This window comes from Cyprinus carpio, chromosome B2 (assembly GCF_018340385.1).
Source record: "Cyprinus carpio isolate SPL01 chromosome B2, ASM1834038v1, whole genome shotgun sequence".
NCBI lineage: Eukaryota > Metazoa > Chordata > Actinopteri > Cypriniformes > Cyprinidae > Cyprinus > Cyprinus carpio.
Window position 1 is genome coordinate 18,880,819 of NC_056598.1, and position 12,122 is coordinate 18,892,940.

At 37.3% G+C, this 12,122-nt stretch overlaps 1 protein-coding gene across 6 annotated transcripts in view; it reads left to right on the forward strand.

Moving 5' to 3' along the window:
* Positions 1-12,122, forward strand: part of LOC109113235 (sodium- and chloride-dependent glycine transporter 1) — a 47,627-nt gene that overhangs the window by 30,137 nt on the left and 5,368 nt on the right. For all 6 annotated transcript variants that reach the window (XM_042718525.1, XM_042718526.1, XM_042718523.1 and 3 more), the window contains 11 exons: positions 5,436-5,592; positions 6,584-6,714; positions 8,014-8,285; positions 9,243-9,375; positions 9,575-9,709; positions 9,795-9,898; positions 10,167-10,404; positions 10,943-11,077; positions 11,176-11,275; positions 11,376-11,476; positions 11,578-11,748. In XM_042718525.1, the coding sequence (XP_042574459.1) occupies positions 5,436-5,592; positions 6,584-6,714; positions 8,014-8,285; positions 9,243-9,375; positions 9,575-9,709; positions 9,795-9,898; positions 10,167-10,404; positions 10,943-11,077; positions 11,176-11,275; positions 11,376-11,476; positions 11,578-11,748 (1,677 nt within the window). The remainder of the gene's footprint in view (positions 1-5,435; positions 5,593-6,583; positions 6,715-8,013; positions 8,286-9,242; positions 9,376-9,574; positions 9,710-9,794; positions 9,899-10,166; positions 10,405-10,942; positions 11,078-11,175; positions 11,276-11,375; positions 11,477-11,577; positions 11,749-12,122) is intronic.

The following is a 12,122-nucleotide window of genomic DNA, read 5'->3' on the forward strand; positions in this document are numbered from 1 at the left end:
TTTAGATATAATGGAATAATAAGAATGGAATAATAAGGAAGCTACAAGGCTTCATATATTTGAAAGTAAAAACAGTAATAATGTTAAATATTATTACAATTTATAATAACTACTTCTATTTTATATAGTTCTAAATAGAATTTATTCCAGTGATGGCAAAGCTGCAGCTTTAGCAGTCATTACTCCAAACTTCCGTGTCACATGATCCTTTAAAAATCATTCTAATATGCTGATTTGGTGTTCAAGAAACATTTATTTTTATCAATGTTGAAAATAGATTTGCCGTATTGTCATTGTTGTTACTTTCTCTTTTGATCAATTGAATGCATCCTTTCTGAGTAAAAGCATTAATATCTTTAAAAAAATAATAATAATTAAATAAATAAATAAAAAGATTTGTGCTGATCCCAAACTTTTGAATGGTATTGTGTATATATATTGTAATATTTTGTAACTCAGCCCAGTATCTTTGCCTTTTCAAACTTTACTGATATTCTTTCATAATGTTTCTGTAATTCCTAATAACCAGATCACCTGCCCATAGTAATAACTACTTACTTTCTTACAATGAGAACACTTGTGGAACCGGATTTCTTGCATGTTGCTTTATGCCAGTCTTTATAAACATATCCTCAGATATAGGCGTGTATGTGACAGCGTGTGTGTGGATTGAGTGACGTGAACTCCTAATGACCTGACACTCAGGCCACCGTCACTTCCTTACTTTTGTGCTCCTCGTTCAGATTTTGGGGTGCTTTGCCTGACAAGTCACCATTGCTGATGATTGATCAAGCATGAGAAGAGTGTTTTCAGGGTCTAAGCCAATGAGAGAGCTGGAATATGACCTACTGCTCACAGGGTGAGAAGCGGAAGCTTTGCATCTTTAGCAGAATTACTTTCACCTCACAGAGACTGGATAATGGCTTCTTTAAGGACTGTCCACGCTGGTTAATTTCATTCCAGTTGAAGAGAATGAACCTGCCCTTGTTTACTCATTGAGTGCTTTTTAGGGGACCATAACTAAAGAAGTTAAGTAAAAGTTTTTGCTTTCTACCACTCCTTCTGCCCATCCCCATCAGCCTTTGGGACACAAACAGGTTGTCCTGCCCTAAAAGTTAAAAGTAGTTGACTTGTAGAATACAGAATGAAAATATGCTTTGTAAGAGGCTTTTTGGTAGCAATCACAGCCCTTGTGGTCTTACCTCTGATCTTGATAAATAAACCCGAGGTAAAAGTCTTACTGGAGTCTTTGAATGGGCCTGTTGTATGTCCCTTCTTTTTCTAAGGAGAATGAAGCCTTCATCAGCAGAGAAAGATTGAGGATGTTGCCTTTGAAATGTGAACTGGGGGTCAGTATAGGGGGCACTAGAAAGGGGAAAGGTCAGCTCTGATGAGCAGTGAACCCAGTGAACCTGGGTGTTTAACTATTTCAGAAGTGCTGAGAGCACATTTCCTTTGGCTTCCTTGCTTTTCTTTTTTTCTTTCACATTCTCAAATTACTTTGGTAATTTTTTTTCTTTCTTTCCAGTAAACTGTCCAACCTGATGGGAAATGTTTTGCAGCATTAATCAGCAGTTGGTCTCTAATCTCTTTTTATGTCTGGACCTGTGCAGTGAAGTTTCACTGCCCGAAGCGGGTTTTGGAATCTGTGCTATTTTTACGAAGGTCACTCCATTGGCCACACCTTTGACTCTTTAACTTCAGAGAACAGGAAGTCATTGATTCGTCACAGTATTTCTTGTAGAGTCTTTTTGAGCAGCACACATATTTCAAATGAGTGTGGGTTTAATTAATCATAGAAATCAGGTGAGTTGATGTGTGAAAGTCCTCTGATAAGTGTGCTTGTGTGTTTATTCAGTGATGCAAATTTGACATGCACAACCAGAGCTCATAACAATCTGTAGGGGGTCAAAAAAAAAAAAAAGAATGAAAAAATGTAATAGCTCCCCCAGGAGAATTTCTGTTTCTCTATTTACCTTATAAATATTTATAGTTCTCTTAGGGATGCATCAATAATTGTTTAATACAACAAAATATTATGTCTTTCAACTTGTATGTTACATAATCAGCGACATCTGATTGGAATGTTACATAATCTGAGAATTTTTTTTTTAGTAATATTTATATTTCTCTTAGGGAAGCATCAATAATTAATTTATATAATCAAATATTATTAAAAAAATCATTTCTGAATGCAGTTCATTGGAGCAGACTACAATCTGTGATGGCTGTAAGAATGAAGTAAAAATTCTGTCACTCTTGCTTTTGTTGGGTGTTTGTTTATTTAATACTTCAAAGAGTTATTCAAAAAGATTCTGAATGTAAACACACATATAGATTATGTGCCAAACACACCATATTGAGGATGTGTTGAACTGTGCGTTATATCACACCACATTCTGCATGAACATCTCCAGGCATTCTGGGTGTTAAGTTGAGAAGTCACAGGTCAGTTCTCACATCCTTTCTTTGCCTGACAGGGTCACATACCTGCAATGATTTACTCAGAGGGAGATGTGCTGCTGTCAGTCACAGGCTTCCTGGGGTAGATTCTTCTTACTGTTTGAGGTTATAGGGCAGGACATTATGGAACAGTTAACTTTTGGTGAAAAATGCAACCTCAAGGGATCAAGATTAGTACTGTTAATATTAGTTATCATTATATGAGGCTGTTGTTTTGTTGAAGCAGTTTTAAGGAAGTCTTCTATTTTTTATTTTCTTTCTTTTCTTTTCTTTTCTTTGTTTTATTTATTTTTTTTTTTAAATTTGAACCACTCGTTTTAATTTTCTCTTTTCCTTTTTTCCCCATTTTCTTGTTCTATTCCTTTTTCCTTAATGTTTTTTTTTTAGTTTATTTTCTAGAAAGTCAAATAGCTGAACCACTCATTTGACTCAGGTCCCCCTGAGACCTTGTGTTTATGAGTGTGTCTTGGTCTTACGTAAAAGGGCAGATGGGCCCAGCTGGACGTTCTTCTCTCTCACACTCTGTGCTCAGTAAGACAGATCCTTGGAGCAAACGGCAACGGCTGAAACACCTGGGCATTCCAGAGCACAGGGACAGGGATCACAGAGTGCAGCGGATAAAGACTTAACTAAACAATTCATTGATTTACCGGAAGGTAAACCCAAAATAACCTCGTGTGTGAGTGCAGAAGGGACATGTTTTGGAAAATATCAACTGTCTCATTTATAGAGCTGCAGTCCCTTGTATAATTTATGTTGAACTATAATACTATTGGTGGATAGATGTAGAGAAGAATTGACTAGCATTTCATTAAAGCATATTTCTGTCATGACAACTCTCTGAAGATTTTAGCATGGTAATGGATATGATATGTTAATGTATTTTGTCTTGGCAGAATAGATCTGCTATGCTGCTGCTTATGTTGATGTTGCTGTAGCTGTAGATTAAAAGTCGGTCCATCTTCCAGGTGTTCTGACCTCAAGGATCCCACCTGTTTTGGTGTACAGGTGCCCAGCTGCTGAACTTTACCCAGTCTTAGGTCTAAAAACAGCCTTAAACAATGTGTTTGTCTACTGATGCCGAAGAAATCCCTTCAGTACTCTCTTTAAATATGTAGTGGCATGGCAGTATTTGCTTACATCACATGGTCAAAAACCTGATTAATTTGCAGTGATGGGTGCATTTATTTGCAATAATCCATCAGAAATTACAGGATATTTTTTCAATTATGACAGATGTCACTGCCTTAACCTTACAGTGTTTGGTTGCCGCACCACCAATTTGCATTAAGTTGAGTGTTTCTCATTGTTTTGACACTCTCATCTCTCAACTCCCACAATCCCCTGCTCAAGTCTGTTACTCAGCTCCTGTAGAGAATGAATTGAAAATGCCTCCTCAGCTTCACTCACTCTGCTTCAGTGGACTTGTACAGTTAGACGATTTGCAGGTTCAAGAATAAGTGGTAGTTGTCTGTTCTCACTAGGGTTTTTGTGTTCGTGTTCAAGAAATGTTGCATTGTTTAATGCTTAACAAAATGAATATTTCATTTGGGCTAGAAGGCAAACTTTGGATTATTGTTCATTTTGCTGATGCACGTGTGTCTGTGTGATCCTGTGTGAAGCAATGTCCCAGGGAGCTCAGACTCAGATGCTGCATTGAGTCTAAATAGGTGTGTGTGTGTGTGTTTAGTGCCTTGTGTAACCTGAAGCAAACCTTAATATACCTTAAATAAAAAAACGCAGGAGTACTATTACAGCTGACCTCTTGCTACCATTCAAAATATTACAACACAGTTATACAGCCAGCTCATAATCTTTTTATATTTAGGCAGTCAGCATATCACAGCAGTGGTACTTCAACTAAAGAGTTTCTAATTCTTTTTAATTATTACATACACAGTTATTAACTCACATTAATTAAGTGACAATTACACTTGATGAAAGTTGTTACAATTGTCAGAATTAATTAAGTGACAATTATACTTGATGAAAATGGTGAAACACATAGTTAGTTGTCAACTAAGCATTTGTAAAGCAAAATTGCTCACTAGAATCATCAAGTGCAGCCTGGATTCATCCCAGAGCTGCAGGGAAGACCGTAAGCATAGTCGCTGAATGTTCATCTCCCGCAGTGTGCTCACTGTGCGGACAGAGCGCGTGCTTAGATCAGATCGTGAGCTTGCCTTAGAGGTCAACATGAAGAGCATCTGATGAGAACAGATGGAGAGAGTAAACTTTAAATCAGGCCGACAAGACCAAATGTTTGTCTTGTGCACATGACGGTGATTTCAGTTCACATCAAGTGCGCTCCAGCACACTATCTGAGCCCTCATGTGTGCTGGCATGCAATTTAGGAGTTTTCACAAAATTCACACAAACTTTCTGACATGTGACTAACTTCTTGCTCTCTTGTAGTTGTCTTCTTCTAACACATTTTTATTAGTAGAGAGCTATAGGAAGTCGTGGGACATGAGTTCTGAATTGACAACCCAAACTTAAACTTGCATCACCTTGGGAGCTCCATATGTTGGAGGCATGCGCAGTATCACTTCACCATGGCATTCACATTATTGTTTTAGTTTTGTTTGGGTGGTGCAGTTGGCTTGTGTCATGCTAAAGTTAACCTGAAACCATTTTATAAGAATTTATGTTTGCATTTTTGAATGACTTGGATGACCATATAATGCAAAAATGCTGTTTTCAGGACCATTTTAAGCAAACTTGGGGAGGTCCAAAAGATGATTTTAAAAAAGAAAACCACAATCAGTCACAGCAGCTAAAATATACTTTCACATGCATTCATAAATATTAACCTGGAATCTTAATGATGAGCATATTATGCATCAATTATCCTGTTACTTAACTCCTTTTATTTTCGATTCTGTTTTGTGAGTGCTTATTGTAAACAAAATTAGTTTACTTTTGACTCATGAGAGCGATTTTAATTTCATTCATACCTATGTCTGTTTCAGAATGGAGCGGTTCCAGGAGAGCCAGTAAAGAAAGATGAAAACTCCAGAAGGGGAAACTGGGGCAACCAGATTGAGTTTGTCCTCACCAGTGTTGGCTACGCAGTGGGGCTGGGAAACGTCTGGAGGTTTCCTTACCTCTGCTACAGGAATGGAGGAGGTGACCATTTTTGACTTTATTCTTCTTTTCCCATCATCTATCTTGTCTTTCTTTCTGTGCCTTTTCTGCACGGTTAAGCATTTTATAATTTCTTGCTAGATTCCTAAAATAGAATAAGTTAATTGTTTTTCATGTAAGTCTCAAAGTCTATGGACGTAATCGAAAGTAAAATTGATAGTATTTAGGTTTTTGTTTTTGTAAGTCATACCACTGCGTCCTTTCCAAATTTTTTGCTCCCTTAAAAGGTTACTCATTTGGTATCAAGTCTCATAACACACCTCACTTAAAATAGATCAAGCTAGAGTAAGCAAGGGTCTCTAGCAGCAGGTTCCCAATGACCTGGCCCGGAAACCTCTGCCCCATGATCTCATATTGCTAGAGCTGACTCTAATCGGAAGCTATACCCTGAATTAGCCCAGAATTCAGATAAGTAACTGAACTCCAGGCTCTTTAAACAAGGATGGATTATGGTCCTGTTAGGCCACAGGGCACAAGCAGCTTTTTTTGAACTATTTGTATGCATCTTGGATCATTCATTGCATTTCAATAGATCCATATTATAATTCAAGCAATGTTCACCTATCTGTATCAGGATGAAGTGTCTTGCTACTTGATGTTGGGCTACTGTGGGCCCCTCAGTTTGAGGCCCCTGATACATCAACCCCATTGCCCAGGGCCATACTCCGCCCTTGTCATTAAAATACACAAAGCAATGAATCCACATTCCATTCCATTATGCAGTTGAAATGCAGTTTGTCCAGTCAAAATTAGATCTATTGTTTAACATCAGGTGTTACTTGCTTATTTGCATAAGCATTAGGGAACACTATAATTAAAAATAGACCATGGCTATTCTTTGTGTCATTTTTAAACTACTTTTGTTTCCTACTATTTATGTGAATAGGAAAACCTACGTATCTGTCTTTAGCTCGAAGACTAACGTGTCAGGATAAAATGGTTATGTAACTCTGTGGGCGTTTTTGTATCACAGGTGCCTTTATGTTCCCATACTTCATCATGCTGGTGTTTTGTGGCATCCCTCTGTTCTTCTTGGAGCTCTCCTTTGGGCAGTTCACCTCCCTCGGGTGCTTGGGAGTCTGGAAAGTCAGCCCCATGTTTAAAGGTGAGCATGAGGCCATTAAAGGAGGTGTGAGAACAAAAAATATTTCAATGAAAACTGAAGTCACGGATAAATCTATGTGGGTTGGTTTGCCCTTTAGTGTATGGCATGACCTGTTTTACATGTTAAACTAGTAATTATTTTTAAATACACTCTTACAGCGTTTTCTTCACCTTAGGGTGGCTTGGAATTAGGGCTGTGCGATATGGACAAAAAAAACCTATCACGATTTTTTGATCAATTTTGCGATTTTGATTTTAATCACGATTTTGACACACACAGACATGCTTTACAGTCATAAATGCATTGCGTATACAGTATGTGTGTGCGGTTCAGAAGCAGCAGCGAGAGCGCGTTATTGTAACGCGAAAGCACATTAAAATAATGTGCGAGCGCGAATCTCTCCGCTCGCACGCAGATTTCCTTTGTTTTGTCACAAAACGAGACACTCGTGCTCAGATACACGCAGCTCTCGTCCGGAGAGAGTGCGCGCAATTAAAACATGTCTCCTCTCACTCGCTCACTCACTCACTCACTCACTCACTCACTCACAACTCTCTCTATGCTCATGCAAATCACAATTTTATTACGATTTCGATTAATCGCACAGCCCTACTTGGAATATCTAAACACTCCTCACAAAATCAGGAAGTGATCTGAGTTTGGTTTAGAAATGTGCCATGTGAATGCTAAATGCACCAGTTCCACCATCATAATTTCTTCAAGGCTAAAAATTTTTACTTTAATAATAGATATCAGTTAAATTTTTAGTCATTGTGGCAAACCTTTTCTGATGTAATTAATTTATTTATTGTGAATATTATGAATGAGGATAAACAAAAGATCAACAGAAAAAAAATATTTTTTTCCACAGCCAGCTTTTCCTTCAATCATTTATTCACTTCATTTAGTCACTCGCTCAGTTCATATAGTATAGTTTAGTTTTATTTCGTTTAGAGGGGTTCAGTATTTCTACTGCCGCCATAATGTTTAATTCATGAAAACAGGCACCACCTACTGGTTGGTATGTTTGGCACATACTGTTGAAATTGGGAAATGCAGAATATGATTTAATGCTTTATTGTGTTGCAATGCAATATTTCAGTATTTTACAAAATAATCCGATTTTCATCTAGATTTATGTACCATATCATGCAATCCTAATATACGTTTTTGTGTTCACTGTTGTTGGTTATTTTTGATGTTACATCACAGGTTTCTCAGATGAGTCTGTTGGTTTCTGGGTTTTCAAAACTAAATATCCGCTAACCAAATTGTAATTTGGTTGTTCTCTTTCCTTCGGTGTGGGCTATGGAATGATGGTGGTCTCGACCTATATTGGGATTTACTACAATGTGGTTATTTGCATTGCATTTTATTACTTCTTCATGTCCATGACAAACCTGCTGCCCTGGACGTACTGTAACAACCCCTGGAACACTCCTGACTGCACTGGAGTGTTGGGCACTTCACGCGCTAACACCACCTTCGCCAATGTGTCTGCTGTCATGTCAGGGTTGACTGAGATAGTCAACCGCACCAAAAGAACCAGTCCTAGTGAAGAGTACTGGAGGTAAATGCACACCTTTGTAGGTCGATTCATCTATGTATCTTACTGTAGTAATTCAAATATTAATAAGCAGTGGAGTAGTTGTTTATATATAATTTTCTTAAGACATAATAAGTAGTATAATAAGTAATAATTAATTTGTTTCTGTTAATGACAAGACATTGTATCCGCCTGACATTTTGACTTTATACCCTCTAAAAATATAAAACTTAATTTTAATATAGAAAGTAAACCATTCTCCTCATAGTAGAGACATTTTAAATGTATTTTTAAATAAATTAACAGGACAAAAAATAAGGGTCACTGAAATCTGTATATGTTTAATGTACACAAATATAAATGCTAGCAAGAGTTGAATCTCAAGATAATTACATAGTCAATCCATTATTAATCAGTTTGGAAAATTCATGACAGATTGATAGTTGAAAGCTGGTAATTAATGTTTGCAGGAGTCTTGCATTTTGTCTTGATGTTTGGGTGTTTGTGCATTGGACTTGACAGATGTGTTTGTTGAATGATGTTTGAACACTATGTAGGATGACATAACAAGACAATGGGAAAGAAAGGCACAGAATGTTTCGTTTTTCCAAGAGTGTGAATGTGATTGTATGTGGTTTGGAATGAATGCTTCACTTTACTGCCTGTGGTCAGAGAATACAAGGCTTTGACCATGAGATTTAACATCTTTCTAAATGGTTTGTACCCTCTGGACTGTGTTGTCCCTGTGGTATGAAAGACCTTCTTGTTCTTGCCTTCTGTAAACTCATTCATTGTGTGGATGAGGTTGTTTTTGATGGGACTGTGTTCTTATGTGTTTAACCTAAAGGCAAGCTCTGATAAAATATTAATGATAATAAATACTTAGATCAGCATGATGAATTTGATGAGTGAATTGTTTATGCTTTGTATTACATCCTGCAGTCTCTCACACCCCTCTTTAACTGGCTTTTGCCCTCTCAGGAACTATGTGCTGAATATCTCTGATGGTATTGGGAACTTTGGGGAGGTGCGTCTACCTATCCTGGGCTGTCTTGCTGTATCATGGGTAGTTGTGTTCCTCTGTCTTATTCGAGGAGTCAAGTCATCAGGCAAGGTGAGTTGAACATCCATTCCTGTGACATAATATTAAATTGTGAATATTAGATTAAAAACTAGCTGAAAAAAATAAAGACAACGCTGTATAAAATCTGATATTAAAATGCTTATTCAAAATAATATAACACTGAAATAGCACTGCTTACCATACCTACATGTTTTTTTTATTTGAGTTTTAATATTATGTCTTTCATCAGGTGGTGTATTTCACAGCAACCTTCCCTTATGTGGTGCTGACCATTCTCTTCATCAGAGGAATCACTCTGGAAGGAGCCGTCAGTGGTATCAAATACTATTTGACCCCTCAGTGGGAGAAAATTCTAGATGCCAAGGTCAGTACATTATACAACTGCTCATACTTTAGCTGCAAGTGATCACTGATATTATGTTTAGAATAACATATTTTGTGTTCTGCAGGTATGGGGGGATGCTGCCTCTCAGATTTTCTATTCACTGGGCTGTGCCTGGGGTGGGCTTATCACCATGGCATCATATAACAAGTTCCACAATAACTGTTTTAGGTAATAAACATTTGATTCCTTTATTTTTCTACTTCTCTGTCGTTTTAAAACACTTAGACTTTAAGTATTGTGTATTTGAGTATGGTGAGTGCTTGATGACTTGCATGCATTACTCTGTAGCACCCCCATGTGGCTGGTACTGATAAACGCATAGAACTTCTAACTTGTATTATGTGAAATCAAGGAATAAAAAAAAATTCAGTTCAAATTCTGATATGACTGCAAACTTACTAATAATTATAAAAATTATTTGCCTGTTTTCAAACAGAGACAGTATCATCATCAGTGTAACGAACTGTGGTACCAGTGTGTATGCTGGCTTTGTTATTTTCTCCATCCTGGGATTCATGGCTCATCATCTTGGGGTGGATGTGTCAGAGGTGGCCGATCATGGGCCAGGCCTTGCATTTGTGGCCTACCCGGAAGCCCTAACATTGCTGCCCATATCACCACTCTGGTCCCTGCTGTTCTTCTTTATGCTCATTTTATTGGGGCTTGGTACTCAGGTATTTTTATTTGTCCTTCTTTACTTTATCCAAGTTTTCTACAATTACAGTACAGATCCAAAGCTGGAATTGGTTAGGTTTTAAAACATTTTTTTTTTAAAGGATTCTCTAATGCTCACCAAAGCTGCATTTATAAAACAAAATATAGAACAACTAGGAATATTGTGAAATATTATTACAATTTAAAATAATAAAATAAATGGATATAAATGGAAAAAAAATAATGAACTGTTTTACTGACACCAAGCATTTGATCAGTTGTGAAATTCAGCCTAGGTCGCTTATAGGACTCTATTCAAACTATAATTTAGATCATTTCAACATTTTGTCTATTTTTGGTCTTATACTTTTTAAGGATTTTAAGATTAAAGTATGAAAATCTCCCAGCAACTGAATGTTACTTATCTCTTCAAATCTTTTCCTCTGCTCCTTTTATTTATATTTTTATTTATTTAAGTATTTATTTATTTATTTTATATTTTTACCTACAAATGTAAATAGTGATATACATTTTTTTTTCTTCTGTTCACTGTTGTAGTTCTGTCTACTGGAGACTCTGGTGACGGCTGTAGTAGATGAGATTGGAACTGACTGGATTATCAAAAATAAGACCTATGTCACACTGGGAGTGGCTATAATAGGATTCCTCCTGGGAGTGCCGCTGACCACACAGGTGAGTAACAAAAACACACTAGCACACGAGCAAACTAAAAAAGACACACATCCTTAATCCATGGATTGACTTGATCTATTATGCTACGTGTGATTTAGGCAGGAATATACTGGTTGCTGCTTATGGACAACTACGCTGCCAGTTTCTCTCTGGTCGTCATCTCTTGCATTATGTGCATCTGTATAATGTATGTCTATGGTGAGTCCTCTAATAAGCAACTTTCTACTTGCTCTGTTTAAAGGCAACAGTTGCTGGATGTATACTGAAGTGTTCATTTCCATGTTGTGTTCCCACCTAGGCCACAAGAACTATTTTAAGGATGTGGAGATGATGCTAGGCTTCCCTCCTCCAATCTTCTTCAGGATCTGCTGGAGATTTGTGTCGCCTTTCATTATTACTGTGAGTGACAGTCTGTTTTAGGTTTTTCTGATTCAGTTAGACACATATTCTTCATAACACTCAATCGAATCCTTTTTTTTTTGGTTTGTGTCTCTTCACAGTTTATTCTGATTTTCACGGTGATACAGTACAAGCCTATTACCTACAATGACTATGTATACCCCAGCTGGTCATTGGTCATTGGGTTTGCCATGGCTTTGTCTTCAGTCATCTGTATACCTATCTATGCTCTGTTCAAGATTGCTATGTCTGAAGGATCCACATTTTTAGAGGTAAGATGTATTCTGCCTAAAGAGCTGTCATCGGCACCTTAAAGGGGTAGTTCACCCCAAAATGAAAATTCTGTCATTAATTACTCACCCTCATGTCGTTCCAAACACATAAGACCTGCGTTCATCTTCAGAAAACAAATTAAGATATTTTTGATATAATCCGAAAGCTTTCTGACCCGGCATAGACAACAATATAACTGACACTTTCAAGCCCCTGAATGGCATTAATGACATTGTTAAGAATAATGATTGCGCACAAAGGAAACAAAAATAACAACTTTATTCAACATTTTTTCTCTTTCCTGTAAGTCTCCGCTGTGCGTTCAGGAGAGTACCACGACGCATGCGTGTGACAAGCAGAAGATGACGCACGC